The sequence below is a fragment of the Trachypithecus francoisi genome, unplaced genomic scaffold, assembly GCF_009764315.1.
Source record: "Trachypithecus francoisi isolate TF-2019V2 unplaced genomic scaffold, Tfra_2.0 Lachesis_group5, whole genome shotgun sequence".
Taxonomy (NCBI): domain Eukaryota; kingdom Metazoa; phylum Chordata; class Mammalia; order Primates; family Cercopithecidae; genus Trachypithecus; species Trachypithecus francoisi.
Window position 1 is genome coordinate 30,295,828 of NW_022681470.1, and position 16,097 is coordinate 30,311,924.

General features: G+C 38.0%; 1 protein-coding gene across 1 annotated transcript in view; it reads right to left on the minus strand.

Moving 5' to 3' along the window:
• SLC9C2 (solute carrier family 9 member C2 (putative)) overlaps nt 1–16,097 on the minus strand; it is a 92,218-nt gene that overhangs the window by 25,950 nt on the left and 50,171 nt on the right. The window contains exons 13-18 of the mRNA XM_033199193.1: nt 10,452–10,549; nt 9,341–9,460; nt 8,002–8,200; nt 7,135–7,323; nt 3,448–3,597; nt 196–247 (exon numbers count right to left, since the gene is read on the minus strand). Of these exons, the coding sequence (XP_033055084.1) occupies nt 196–247; nt 3,448–3,597; nt 7,135–7,323; nt 8,002–8,200; nt 9,341–9,460; nt 10,452–10,549 (808 nt within the window). The remainder of the gene's footprint in view (nt 1–195; nt 248–3,447; nt 3,598–7,134; nt 7,324–8,001; nt 8,201–9,340; nt 9,461–10,451; nt 10,550–16,097) is intronic.

Below are 16,097 nucleotides of genomic sequence, written 5' to 3' on the forward strand. Positions count from 1 at the left end.
GATTCTGCACTGTTTAAGGGTCAGGATCTACCCATCTTTGCTTTCCCATACCTGGCCCATTAGCTGTGTTTAATAAATGCTTGTTGAATGCATAAATGAATGAGCAAGTAAATGAAAGCATGAATTGTTCTTCTTTTATTAAATTATAGGATAAGAAGGTGTGACTTTAAGAACTCAGATACTTCAACTACCTACCTAATTCTTTGACAGCATTCTGTTTGTTGGTTTCCAAAATTTCATATAGTTTCTGTAAGAAATTAAGACAAACACGTATTTCTTATTATTGATATAGTTTGTGTCAGAAATTAAGAAAAACATGCATTTCTTCTTATACTCCTGAGAAGTATACTTATTATACCAAGTATAGTTCTGGCTTTCCTTTTATTTTTATTTTTTGAGAGAGTCTTGTTCTGTTGCCCAGGTTGGAGTGCAGTGGTGTGATCTTGGCGCACTGCAACCTCCACTACCCGGGTTCAAGTTATTCTCATGCCTCAGCCTCTCAAGGAGCTGGGAATACAAGTGTGGGTGACCACACCCAGCTAATTTTTATATTTTTAATAGAGATGGAGTTTCTCCATGTTGGCTAGGCTGGTTCAAGGAACTCCCGACCTCAGATGATCTACCCACCTCGGCCTCCCAAACTGCTGGGATTACAGGCATGAGCCACCACACCCAGCCTGGCTTTCCTTTTAAATTCAGAGAAAAGGAAGTATGGTAGAGGACATTTCACTTAGTTATCTTTAGAAAAGCTATTGACTCAGTTCTTCCCTCTGGGTCAATTCTGCTGCTTTGCCCATGCTCAGATGTCAATCTCAATGAGTCTAGTACGGTCAGTAGCTTGCATAACTACTGTGCCTAATAGTTATCAGAAAAGATCAGTATGTACTCCACTGTGCACCAAGGAGAATTCTCATAGGCAGCACCTGATTTGGGAGTGAGCCAACTGAGCAGCTAGTTGGGAAGCTATCCTATCAGGAGCACAAAAAGAAGTGGAAAAATGAGAAAATACGATATTGATTTGTTCATATTTCTAACAAATAACTCCTTAGATAACTGAAGAAACCACTGCACTCCAGGGCTAACCAATCTCTGCTCAATCAATCATACGACAGGTATTTGTTGGATGCCCACTATGTCCCAGGCACTTCTCCTCTTGAAGCTTACCCTCTAGCTTTGAGTCACTGGGGAGTTTGCTCTTGGCTACACCAACAGTCCTGAAATCACACAACTGACAGTTCTTCAGGGTTGTCAGGTACAGATGTCTGAAACTCTGCCCCAAATAATGCATGGCATAGTGCTCTTTATAGCGAACAACTGGGTTGTTATCTAAAGTTTAAGCAAAGTTAAGTTTTTGTGGGGTTTTTTTGTTGTTTTTTTGTTTTGGTTTAGAAAAAAATCACATGTAATGAATCCCTCATTTTGAATATAAGAATAAGGTATGTAATATTTATTAAATTATTTCTTATTACTCGATAACATTGCATCGATATTGGGAAGGTGCCAAATTACTAGCCTGTCCACAACCAATTACCATCCTAGTCCAGCCCTGCTTGCATAGCTGCAAAGATAGCAGCTAGGCCCCCTTCACACCAAACTAGACTTACAGCAACCCTGTAAGACTGCTCTAGAACGCCTTTGCACAAAAGCACATGAACTGACTCCTGCCTATAGAGACAGCATCATCATGAAAGCCTGGGGATACATTTATTTTTCTTAAGGTGAGCTGCCACAGGCCAACTTCCAGAACCAAGTCAGTTTCAGAAGAAACACCAGTTAGACATCTAAGCACATCTCAAAAGGCCATTTAAATCTTTACTGGTGGCTCTTTTAAAATGTCACAGGAGATTCACTTCATCTGTGACACGTCAAGGAAACTGCCCTCAGATGCCTAGAAGGCATCTTCTCCCAACTCCTGAAAACACAGTCTTAACTCCCCCCACTGGCTCTTGTTTTTCTTCTGTTTTCCTCCTACTTCTGAAATCTTTTCTCCTATGAATAGCTCAGTGTTCTTTCTAATGCAGATCAATCCAGGCTTTGAGTAGTTCTTTTAATTTTCTTCTCCATTCTTCAAAGTAAAGCAACAGGAGAGAATTCTGTTACACATTAATGTTCAATCCAATAAAGGTAGATATCTTCACAGCCTCTTTTCCTCTTCTGATTTCAATAAGTAAAGAGCCTCTCTTGACTGAGGTAATGTAACAATCACCACAAAAATAGGCACCATAACCAGAAGACATAACCTCCAGGCCATCCGTAGTTTTATGTATCCACACATAATCATTGTAGTAATCAGGATTTAAATCCATCTCTGGTTAAAAATCAAGAATGTCACTTGGGCTGAGAAAACACCTTTCAGCTGTTGATACTGCTCACCTTAGCCCCTCATTGACACATGTGAAAATGTAATCAAAATCACCAAACACTGGGGGCAAAAACAGAATGAAATATAGAAACCAAACACAACAAATAGGAGAATGAACCCCAAGGAAGCAGAATTAACACAGGAAGCAAAAAATCTTTTAAGATGAAAAGAAGATTCTAGGTAATGTTATATTAATTCTTTTAAAGCAAACAGTTGTTATGAAAAGGAAGCAACTACAGTTTTTGGAGATCAAAAAGTAATTATCAAAAAAGTTTAAAAAGTTTAATAGACGGATTAAACAGAAGAATGAACACAACTAGAAATTTAAAAATTTGTAACCTGGAAAATCAGCTGAAAGATTCTCTTTGCAAAGAGCAGAGTTGACAGTTATGAGTGAAAAATAAGGAAGTTTTTTATCTAAAGAATGAGTCTCCTTTACATTATCAGGCCCAAAGAAGCATGAGAATGAGACAGCAGTCATGTTCCACTTTCCCTACTCTTTGCAAGTGGCTGGTAGTAGACAGACTGGTGTGAGGGAGCCTGGTTAGGAGGGAATTCACTCCAACTCTAGACTCCCATCTAGTACTTACCGCATAGTGGCTGGAAATGAAGAGGGTCTTAAATGACAAAAAATAAATACCTCTACTCACCCACCCCACAGTACCAGGATTTCAAGTTTTCACTGTCAAATCTTTGTTCTCTTTTCCTCTCTTCCTCTCCTTGTAAGGCTTACCCTTTCTTTGAAGACTTATTCAAGTCTCAAATCCTGCATAACACCTTTCCAAGTGCCCTGTCTTTTAGAGAGTGTTACAGACACATACTAGATCTCTTCTCTGTATTCTGCACTCAGAAAAGAGATAATATATTTTCTGCTATGAAGATAATAAATGAGTTTGATGATAGCAACTGAAATGTAATGATCAGAGACTGTTCTCTGCAGCACCTCATATGATATAATAAACAACTGAATCCATTTCAACTGTTGGAATTTGTCTGTTTGGTCAAACATATATAGAACAAGTCTTAAAAGAAGTTAATACACCTAAGGTGTTTTTCTCCCCAAATGACCAGTGCTTGTTTCTCACCTGATATATTGATTCATGGATAGATATTTGTTTTATTAGAAGTTTGGCATCTTCTTGACTTTTGATATAGCCTTTTGTAATACTATACATCAAGCTGAGGCGCTTTTTGATCTGCACATCTGCAATACTTATCAGTATTGGTACTATTATCTGGAATAATGAGAAGAAGAAAAAAAACCTGTAAATTTTATGAGGAAAAGCACCCTCTGAGGCAGAAATTCATAGCATCATCTCCAGACCAGCAACAGCAGAGCCCACAAACTTGTTAGGAATGCAGATTCTCAGGTCCCACTGGAGACCTGCGGAATCAGACACTCTTGGGTGGGGTCCAGTAGTCGGTGTCTTAGCAAGTCTTCCAGGTGATTCTGTGCCTACAAAAGTCAAGACCCATTCTCTAAAGAAGGTGAAGCTTAGTGAATAACTGACTCTTGCTTTAGGGAAAAGTCTCTAGCACTGCCTTTTCCCTCATTCTCTGTACCCCCAGATTTCAGAAAACCCCTAACCATGTCTCCTAACCTAGGTCATAGTTACTCACTGAACAAATCATCTCTCTGTGCCTCAGTTTCTTCACTTGAAAAATAGGAAACTTAGGGTATCTAAGATCCTGCTTAGTTCTATATTTCTCCAATCATAAACTAAGGCAGGCTAGTGTCATGACTTAAGAGAATGGGATTTTAAATATACACCTGTCTAAATTCAAATGCAAGCTCTCCTATTTACCAGCTCTGTGACTTTGAGCAAGTTATTTACTGACTTTGAGGACTCAGTTTCCTCATGTGTAAAATGAGGAAATAATATCTAAGTACCAGAATTCCAATAGAGCTGCTTCTCAAAATCCACTCAGTCACTCACACAGACAGGGGGCTTCCCACAGGGTTAAAGTCACGTCAGAGCACAGGGGCAGATGGTGAGGGACTGGGTAACAAAGGAAGAAAAAAAAAGTGAACTGGGAGATGGCATTATAGTGAAGGAGTTACAAGAGCAGAGAAGATAATTTTTTTAAAGCTGCTATTTTGCCTTTGAAACTTTGGGCAAAGGGAGAGATGTTTAAAGAAGATGTTTTCAAAGTTACACTCTGCAGTGTACTGACACTCTTTGAGCTGTCCTTTAGGGCACCTAAAGATCACCAATATTCTTTCAAGTTTTCCAATGCAGGTTTGTTTCTTTTGAAAGCCACATTATGCTGAGACTGGCTATGAGCCACCTAACTTTACAGAGTGGTGAAATCTACCTCACAGAGCTATTCCATTAATTAAACTAGATAATTTATGTAAAGTGCTTTACACAGGTCCTGAAAAACAGTGAGTGTTCAATTAAAAACCATGATAATATACTTCACTGAGATTTGTCAGAGCATGCTAGACAGAAGGGATGACTGGTTCGGAACATTGCTGCCCACACTCTAAACAGATTTGGTTTATGTAAAGTCCCTAATTAGGCAAAAAGAGTCAGGCTGGTGGGATCAGGGGAAAGCAAAAGGAAGCCGCAGATTAGCTGCAGGTCTGCCTTTCTTCATGGACCAGGTCGCATTGCCCTCCTGCACAAATAACTCAAAATCTTCTTGTGCCCAACAACCACCAGACTCCTGCAAGTTAGTTCACTGCAACCGTGGCATTAACCGCACAAAGCCCTTTTCAACAGACAGCATAAACACTATCCTATAAAATCTCCAGCAAGCCTTTGTTTCTTCGCAGTTGGCTTCTTCCTTGCAGGCTGCCCATTGTTTCCCTGGCAACGTATTTTTCTACTGCCTCTAATAAATAAATATGCCTTTCTTTATCTACAACTGTCTTGGTAAATTCTTTTACTGCCACGCCGCCAGCCCAGATAGTTGTCGCTCCCGTGACATTTTCCACAATAATACACTTTTAAATCTTTGTTTCATTTTAAATACTCTTCACAAAGTATTACTTCTAAAATAATTATTTTACATTTACCTGTATACGATCTCTATATAAATACTGATTACCTAAAGAAACGTCTACCTTTGCTTTTAAGTCTTTGCCTCACACAACACATCCTGATTTCTAGGGTAGTGTACCTGATGGTGGAGTTACACCTTACATGAGCGCTTTGCTTCAAAGTCAGCTCATAAGGCTAAAAGCACATTGAATCAAAATTACCCTTTAAACCAGGTACAGTAACTCTGAATGGTAATTCTTATGAACACTAAAGTTTGGTTACACCAATGTAGAATAAATGAAGGAACAAAAGAGAAAATCTGTAAGCACAAACTGGATAGTCAAACAATTCTGCCTTAAAGATAACTATTATATGTTGTGGAGAATGGGGACTAGGTGGGGGAGTCTAATGTGTGCATTTTACCATCAGGGTTTATAGCAATTTTTTTTAATGTTAAGTCTCTGTATATAACTTTAATAAATACTAACATAATGGATTTGCTTGATGTAATAAGAATTAAACAACAACAAACATGGCATGGCAAGTGAAATCATTTAAAGTTTATGTACTGCAACTCCATTGGAAAGAGAGAAAGGAGGTTTAAGATTTGAAACTGAAAGTGTAAAAATCTGCCTTCAGTATCAAAACCAGAGTCATGGAATGAAGGCATAGTAATTGTTAAGGCAATTGAAGGCCACGGTAAAATTAAACTCCATAGGTAGTATGCTATGTGACTGTGGAGCTATGGAGGAAATATTTTTGTTTCTGTACAGTTTGGGAGACTTGAACAAATTTTACTGAAACTTAAATAATTTGTCTTTGGGTTACCCTGCTTCTAGTGACACCAAGATTTTCATTCATTCACTCAACACATATTTACTAGTGTTTACTCTATGCCAGGCACTGTTCTGGAGGCAGAGGTTACATCAATGACCAAAACAGGCTGAGTATGGTGGCTCATGCCTGTAATCCCAGCACTTTGGGAGGCTGAAACAGGAGGATTGCTGGAGCCCAAGAGCTTGAGACCAGCCTGGGCAATATAGTGAGATCCCATCTCTATTCAAAAATGTAAAAAGAAAGACCAAAACAAAGATCTCTACCTCATGGAGAGTACATACAATATACAGTAAATAGCTGATAAGTACTATGGGGCAAAAATTAAAGTTAAGCAGGTAGAAGAGAATCAGGAGGATGAGGTAGAAATTGAGGGTGTGAAGGGTGGGTTGCCAGTTGACACAGGCTGGTCAGGAGAGGCATCTGTGACAAGGTGAGATTTGAGCAATGGCTTGAATGTGATGAGAAAGGGAACCATGCAGATACCTATTGAGAGGGTGTTCCAGAAAAGACAACTCCTGCTCTCATTTCTTTCAAAACAATGAGGTTTTTTTACTCACCTAACACAATGTAAAAAAAGAATTTTAAATTTTTATTTTATTATTTATTATTATTTTTTGAGACAGGGTCTGGCTCTGTCACCAGAGCCATCATTGCACTCTGTCTGACTGGAGTGCAATGGCACAGTCTCAGCTCACTACAGCCTCAACCTCCTGGGCTCAAGCGATCCTCCAACCTCAGCCTCCCAAGTAGCTGGGACCACAGGTACACACCATCATGCCAGTTAATTTCTTAATTTTTTGTAGCGATGGGGTCTTGCTATGTTGCCCAGTTTGTCTCAAACTTCTGGACTCAAGCAATCCACCCACCTAGGCCTTCCAAAGTGCTAGGATTATAGGTGCGAGCTACAACTCCTGGCAAATCTTAATATTTTAAAATGTGAAATCTTACCTTGAAGAGAGGAAGAAATCTAATTATTCTTAAATATCCCATTATTACTGTAAGCTGAATAAGAGCCAAGTTGTCTGGTCTCAATTTCACAAAGTATACACAAAAGATATCAATGATTCCAATAACCAGGATAAAAAATTCCAAAGTATTCCAATATTGTCGAAAATATTTCCTTTTCAAAATTATTATCTGTATAGAAAACAAACATCATTTCATAGCACCTATACAGTAATGTTGGGGGGAAGGAATCTATAAAATTAACAATTAAGTTCTTAACTACAAATGAGTTATATTCAAAAAGTTGAGCTTTAAGTTATTCATTTGGAATCCCCCCAAAAATTCTTTTAACTCTTCACCATTTATAATTTGGTTAAAAATATATACTCTATAATAAAGCTGGAATGCCAAAAACAAGCAATAAAAATAGCAACACAGATTCATTGCAATACTATTAATAATAACGTATGAAATAGTAATGCTCAGAAATCACCTTTTACACATTTATACTAATAATTAACTCACATTTTATGACAAGGACCTAGCAAACCAATTCTTATTCACTTATTTATTTCTTGCATCATTACACAAAATATTTGAGGGAAACATCCATGTCTGGATTTTCAATTATCCTTTACCTGATACTTGAGAATCTCTCTACTTTTATGATACTTAACTGATGTTCAATACCATGACTCTTACACTAATTTCACTATTAAACTTGGAAAATTCAAAAAGGTTACTAAAATTCCAGGATCTCATCAACTGTCAAAGCAAATGGTTCTTGGTATCAAGTTACTTCAATAATATGACAAAATAGATTCAAAATACCTGAATTGCTCTTTTTATAGATTCTATTTTAAACAGTACCTTCAATGTTGATTCTAATACATATAAAAACATAAAATAGTAGTTTATTGATATCAGTGCTGACACATTTAAATCTCTTGCCATTGGCCACATATGTATTATCATAGGATAAATATATATCAAATTTATAATCTGTCCTGTATATTCAAATTCTTCAGAAGATACTATGTGAAATATAAAAGTCAGAAATGCATTACTCCTGAAAAGAGATCAAATAAAATGTTAGATCACTTAAAAGCATAATTAGCAGCTGAAGTTCAACATTTGTTTAAATAAATAATTAAAATTAATTGAAGACTATACATAATATAAAATAAAGGAAACAAAAATCAAAAGCATACTTTCTATACATAAAAATCATAACAAAGAAAGGTAAAAAATATGATTTTTAAAAATCCATATCAGGGATGGGAAGCATTTTTAAAACTCAAGGCTACAGTACCTTGGAAACAATGCAAAGATTCATAAATAAAAGCAAAAAATAAATAAATTTAGAGGAAAACAAATCACACATTGGATTGTTTAAAATCAAGAATGGGAAAAACATTATATTAAATAATTACTGTGACATATATTTATTAAGACTTTTCATTCCATCTAAAGTAGAGCATGACAAAAAGAAATTCTCTGGATATATGTCAAGGTCCTACACTTTTGATTTTTTGTATATCTCTTTAAACTTATTAAATGGAAAAAAGTTAAAAAAAATTAATAGAATTTGTTATAAAGGTTAATCCCCACTTAAAATTTAGCAGCATTAATGCCCTTGGTATGTTCTTGTTTTGACATGTTCTATTGGTAGAAAAATTGTGTCTCTCTGCTCTAAAAAGTATGTAAGCTCACAATTTATAAAACTAAGTAAAATATCTACCCCAGTTAAGTAAAATATGTGTTTTGTGATGTTTTGGAAAATTGGTTACAGGTATTATTAAGGCCATGTTGTGTTTTTCCCAATTATAGATCAAAAGAATCACATAATAGAACAGATGAAATTAAACAGAGCTAGATCTAGTCTATAAAGTTAGCAATTTCTCATCCCTGCTCTATGTTATATCCAGAAGAATATTAAGCAGCCCACAACACGCTATAACCCTCAAACAGAAATTAAAACTTGAAGGATCCAAATGTGACCATCCTTTTTCCCTTCCTGACTACTCTCTAATAGAGATGTCATTGAAGCTGCTAAAAGAGAATGGAAGAAGAGAAGCAATCACCACTCAATCAGTGAAAATAAACTGTAATATAGTTTTTCTTAAGGAAAATTGAGATAAGCTATTCTGACAATGTAGAAATGGTAGTATTTTCAAGTATGTTTCTATTAAAGGTTCACAATACTTACTCAGGTGGAATAAAATGTATCTTTTCTTTACGATATTCCAAGAAAGTTAAAACAGTTTTAAACTTCATAAGCCAACTTCTAGTTCTCATGTAAGTTGAAACATCATAAATACTCATGAATCTAACAGAGAAAAATGTACATATGTGTTATAATAAAAAGCAAGTGATATACTTTGGGTTAATATAAAAGGGGAAGGTGTACTAAGTATACATTTAATATGGACCACCAAATAAGCTCAGTTGCATGCCTCTGCATCCATCTACCCATCCATCCATGGTCATGGTTCACTAGTAGTTTTAACATGAGACCCCTGCTGCCTCTGCTGCTGACCAGAGGTTGAACCTAAGTAAAGCTTCTGTAGACCATTTCTTTAGAGTTTGGAATCAAGCTTTCCTTTGTCATGTTGGTATGGCCCAACCCTCTCCAAGGCCCTGAGGGCTCTAACTTTCCTAACTTTATTCCAGGGACTGGTAACAATCTTCCAAAGAGATTACCTGGCTGCTGAAATGTTATCTATCAGCTAGCCAGGATCTCCTAGTATTATTGCCCCACAGCTTTGTGTTAGATCATCTATTATCTAATGTTTGCCAGGACTGCAACCAGATATTGTTATGTCTCTAAGATACTGAGCTTTTCCCACCAGACTTAATTGCACTTGTCAGCACCAGCAGTTGGGTCAATTCTTCCAGAGCCTGCTCCACCCCAGGGAGCAGTCTAATGGCAGCCTCCAGGCTTCTGAACCTCCTCTGTCTGGCAACTTAAAGTGAAGATAATATAAAGGAAAAATAATTATAATAGTAATTGAAGTTATATAAGTTCCCTTTCATGGATTCCCTAGTGTCTTACCTAATTACATGATAGTCCAATCTTTCTCCAGACTCCCCTAATGTCACCAAGGTTATAAAACTTCAGGGGGAAAAAAAATAAACAAAATAAAAAGTAGATGGATAGATGGATGGAAGGACAGACAGATGAACAGACAGAAGATGGATAGATATAGATATGTGAAATAATAGATTGATCAATCTGGACATTTAATTCTCATTTTATTCATTCTTCATCATATAGCCTTTCAATTTTGGAATATCAATTAAAGAAGTGTTACACTTACTTTCCTTGGATGGAGTAATAGCATTTTGCCGCACCAATTAATATCCGGGCTGCCTCTATTTCAAGAATTCCACTGTTACGCTGTTTTTCAAAGCTACTCTAAACATACATTAAATGAAGAAAACAAAAGATTAAGACATCAATGGAATGTATTCTTCTTAACCCTTACATAGCCCTCACTATTATTACTGAACTCAATATATCAAAATACGCTATTACAAAAAAATTATATAGTAGGAAATAAATTTCACTCAATGCAAATGTTTACAGAATACTCATTTTTATAAAGTACAGTCCTGAATGTTACGAGAGATAAAAAGGGTCTTAGCTTTCTAGAGACTCAAAATGTATACCACTCAGCCAGGCACGGTGGCTCACTATGGGAGGTCGAGGCAGGGGGATCACTTGAGTCCAGGAGTTCAAGACCAGTCTGGGCAACATGGTGAAGCCCCCCATCTCTACTAAAAATACAAAATTAGCCAGGCATGGTGGCGCATGCCCGTAATCCCACCTACTCAGGAGGCTAAGGCAGGAGAATCGCTTGAACCCAGGAGGCGGAGGTTGCGGTGAGCTGAGATCACGCCATTGCACTCCAGCCTGGGCAACAGAGTGACACTCCATTTCAAAAAAAAAAAAAAAAAAATATATATATATATATATATATACACACACACACACACACACAGAACTCAAAGAGTTAACTTCAGTAATATAAATAACATCAGTAGCATCATCTTTCTATAGCAGAATAGAGCATGCAAAATATTAATTCTAAGTGTAACTAATCATTTCAGTCCCACATGGAACCATTAAAAGAAAAAGATAGGCTGTATTATTGTGTCAATCCTCCTCCTAAAATAGCAGAAAAATTATAGCTTCTACATAACACTGACATTACATTCAGAGGTTAGCGTTACCTCCTGGAACTGATGCCTACATTTCCTCACATACTGACCATACACTTCGCCTATCCATTGTTTAGAAATGTTGGCTCCAACCACTACTGCATTTAACATATTTTCTCAAGTCTTAAAATTCGAGGGATGATAGTCATTTCAGGAAAGGAGAGAATTCACGCCACTTATATCTCAAGACAATTCTCATTCACTCATTAGCTCCTTTTCCAGAAGATAGAAAAATGATCTACCAGTAACAGCTTTGATAAAGGATATGCAAATTCTGAAGCTGCCTTCCAAAGGGTATGGGGCAATGGCCAGGCTCTCTCTACTCTGAGGGCTACCGGAGCACTTAGCGGATTTCTCCACATTGCAAGCCTCCATGATGGCCCTGGTAGGATATCCACTGTGAGAAAAGTATGTCCCAGAAGCTCAGTCCTGAGGCCTACCTCTAGTATTTACACTTGTAGTGTTTCCAGGCCTGCCCATCAAGAAGTAGGCCTGGATCAAGAAAATTATGATTTACTAATATGATGGATTGTTTATTTATTCATTCATCCTTTGAACAAATGTCTATTAAATGCCTACTCTGTTCCAAGCCCCGTTTTAGGGCAATGGAGGTATAATCCAAGGCTTTAAGGGGTTCACAATCTAGTGGGGCAGGGGAAAAGTTAGATGCATATATGATAAAGCAAGAAATTAAGGGGATAACATTCAGCACAGGGTGTTAATCAAACTTGACGTGGAGATGGGATCAGAGAGAGTTTCTTGGAGGAGATGATACCTCAATTGAGTTTTAAGGAGAAGTACAATTATCCAGATGAAGAACCGTGGTGGGGCGAGCAGAGTGAAGAAAAATGTGGGCAGAGGGTGGCATCTCTGGTGCATGTACAGAGGTGAGAAACAGTATGCTGAGTGCGGTAAAAGACAAGTTGTGGGGCACAGCACCAGTCAGAGAAACAGTCAGAGGCCAGATTTTAAAATACCTTGTATATTGCACTTTGACTTAATTTCATAGGTGAACTTTTCTTGGAATGTGATACACTCATTCTGTGAGATACTCCTTCAATCCCAATCCCTGAAAAACTATGCAGGGCAGGGGAAAGGGTAAGGAAATGTTGCACTCGATAGTCCCTCTTGGAGAAGCTCAATGTATATCAGCATATTAAAAATTCTGAGAAGTTCTACAAGAAGTTCTAAAAGAAACCCATTTAACTTTATTTAAGCCACCATTTCCCAAAGTAATTTGAGCATGGAAACTTCATTTTTCATGCAGTTTCTATTAACATCCCATGGAATAAGTGTTCTTTGGAACTCACAATGGAAAATGTAGGCACTGAGGAGTCATTTAGGGTTTTAAGCAGGAAGGAGGTATAGTCACATGTCTTTTAGTAAGTCACTGTAACTTGAGAATGGAAATCCTGGAGGCAAGTGGACCAGTTGAAGGTTACCATCCGGACAAGAGATTATGAAAGCCTAAATTAAGATTCATGAGGACAGAAAGGGGTGTATTTGACAAATATTTAGAAAGTAAGATTGATAGAGCTTGGAGAAGCGTTGAGGAAGAGGACTGACTCCAGCAACCCATGGTCTAATTCACTAACACTTGGAATATAACAATAGGCTTGGGATGAGTTCAGTATGGATTTGAGGTCGAGTGAAAGGAGAAGCTGTCTAGCCACCACTGGATTCATGAGTCTAAAGAGCTGGTGTTGAAAGGTGTGGAAGGAAGATTATAGATTTGTAGAGCATCTATGCATAGTGTTAAAATCATGAGCATAGCTGGGAATAAAGAAGGAGAGACTATAAAGTAAGAACAGTGGACAGAGTTAATTGTCCTGAGGTGCACCAACCTTAAAGGGTTAAAAAGAGTTCACAGAGGAAACTGAAAAGGAAAGGGGTAACAAACACAGGAAGAATGCCAGAGTAGAAGGTACTGTTAGGAAAGCTATTCAAAAATAGCATGAAGCAGGCCGGGCGCGGTGGCTCAAGCCTGTAATCCCAGCACTTTGGGAGGCCGAGACAGGCGGATTGCGAGGTCAGGAGATCGAGACCATCCTGGCTAACACGGTGAAACCCCGTCTCTACTAAAAAATACAAAAAACTAGCCAGGCGAGGTGGCGGGCGCCTGTAGTCCCAGCTACTTGGGAGGCTGAGGCAGGAGAATGGCGTAAATCTGGGAGGCGGAGCTTGCAGTGAGCTGAGATCCGGCCACTGCACTCCAGCCTGGGTGACAGAGCGAGACTCCGTCTCAAAAAAAAAAAAAAAATAGCATGAAGCAAGTCCTTCCATGGGACTGTTGGTTTTAAAAAGTAAATGTGGTAGGTCATTAAAACAATGGCTGCAGTGTGTCATGCCTCCCTGTGTCCGTGCCCGCTTTGCAATTGGCATCACTGTTTCCCCATTAAGAGGTGTAATCTACTTTTCTACTCATTGATTCTGGGTGGGTTTTGTGATTTGCTTTAACTAATAAAATGGTGGTAAAAATGACATTGCTCAGGCTCCAGAGCCTGGAACTTAAGAGGCTTTGTGGCTTTCCCTCTCACCCTGTTGAAACCCAGAGACCATGCTGTGAAGAAGCCCAGTCCAGCCAACTATAGAGAACAGACAATAGAGGGGAGAAACAAAGCACCTTGGAAGACAACTAGCATCAGCTGCCAAACCCTCCGGCCACAGCCGATCTAGGAAATGACCACAGGCATATGAGTGATCCAAAATGAGACCAAGAGTAGAATCACCCAGATTGCCAACACACAGAACCGTGAGAAATAATGAATCATTGTTTTAAGCCACCAAGTTCTGGGTTGGTTGGTTAAACAGCAGAAGCTGACTAAAACAGGAAAAATCAGTATCAATTGTGGAGGGCCTCCAGAAATTAAAACACACTGCATTAGCTTTGGAAATGGGTGGTGAGCAGAGGTAGGGGGGCAGTGAGAAGACGGTTAGTGAAAGCTGGAAGAGCAGTGGGGAAACTAAAGCAGGAGACTGGAGGGAGGCAGCCATGCTACCAAAAGGCAGTACCACTGACCAGGCTGTCACCTGAGGCAACGTGAAAGACAGAAAATGTACCTCATGAATCTCCTAAGAAGATTTCTAGATTTCTAATATTCCAAGAATATTAAAAGTACTGCTTTTTTTAGCTTCATATAACAAGACAGAGAAAGACAGGGACTGGGATAAAACAAAGAGAAATAGTTCAGTCTTAAAGCAGAACTTAGAGAAAATATAGAAGCCATGATTTGCCAAGTTGGAAACTAAACGTGTTTCTCATCTGTGGTTTCTCCAGCTGGCAAAGATCTAAAAGTAAAGACCAAAATATGCCAAATTGTAAAGAGCATCACTGCTGAGAAGAAACTGCATCAACTAACGGGCAAAATAACTGGCTAACATCATAATGACAGGATCAAATTCACATATAACAATATTAACCTTAAAAGTAAGTGGGCTAAATGTCCCAATTAAAAGACACAGAATGGCAAATTGGATAAAGAGTCAAGACCCAATGGTGTGCTATATTCAGGAGACCCATCTCATGTGCAGAGACACACATACACTCAAAATAAAGGGATGGAGGAAGATCTTCCAAGCAAATGGAAAGCCAAAAAAAAAAAAAAAAAAAAAAAAAAGCAGGGGTTGCAATACTAGTCCCTGATAAAACAGACTTTAAACCAACAAAGATCAAAAGAGACAAAAAAGGCCATCACATAATGGTAAAGGGATCAATTCAACCAGAAGAGCTAACTATCCTAAATATATATGCACCCAATACAGGAGCACCAGATTTATAAAGCAAGTCCTCAGAGACCGACAAAGAGACTTAGAATCCCACACAATAATAATGGGAGACTTTAACACTCCACTGTCAATATTAGACAGATCAACAAGACAGATGGTTAACAAGGATATCCATGACTTGAACTCAGTTCTGCACCAAGCAGACCTAATAGACATCTACAGAACTCTCCACCCCAAATCACCAGAATATACATTCTTCATAGCACCACATCACACTTATTCCAAAATTGACCACAGTTGAAAGTAAAGCACTCCTCAGCAAATGTAAAAGAACAGAAATCACAACAGTCTCTCAGGCCACAGTGCAATCAAATTAGAACTCAGGATTAAGAAACTCACTCAAAACTGCACAACTACATGGAAACTCAATAACCAGCTCCTGAATGTCTACTGGGTAAATCTAAAAAATGAAGGCAGAAATAAAGATGTTCTTTGAAATCAATGAGAACAAAGATGCAACATACCAGAATCTCTGGGACACATTTAAAGCAGTGTGTAGAGGAAAATTTATAGCACTAAATGCCCACAAGAGAAAGCAGGAAAGATCTAAAATCAACACCCTAACATCACAATTAAAAGAAATAGAGAAACAAGAGCAAACACATTCAAAAGCTAGTAGAAAGCAAGAAATAACTAAGGTCAGAGCAGAACTGAAGGAGATAGAGATAATAAAAAAAACCTTCAAAAAATCAATGAATCCAGGAGCTGGTTTTTTTAAAAGATCAACAAAATCGATAGACCACTAGCAAGACTAATAAAGAAGAAAAAAGAGAAGAATCAAATAGTCACAAAAAAAGTGATAAAGGTGATATCAGCACCGATCCCACAGAAATACAAACTACCATCAGAGAATACCATAAACACCTCTATGCAAATAAACTAGAAAATCTAGAAGAAATGGATAAATTCCTGGACACATACACCCTCCCAAGACTAAACCAAAAAGAAGTTGAATT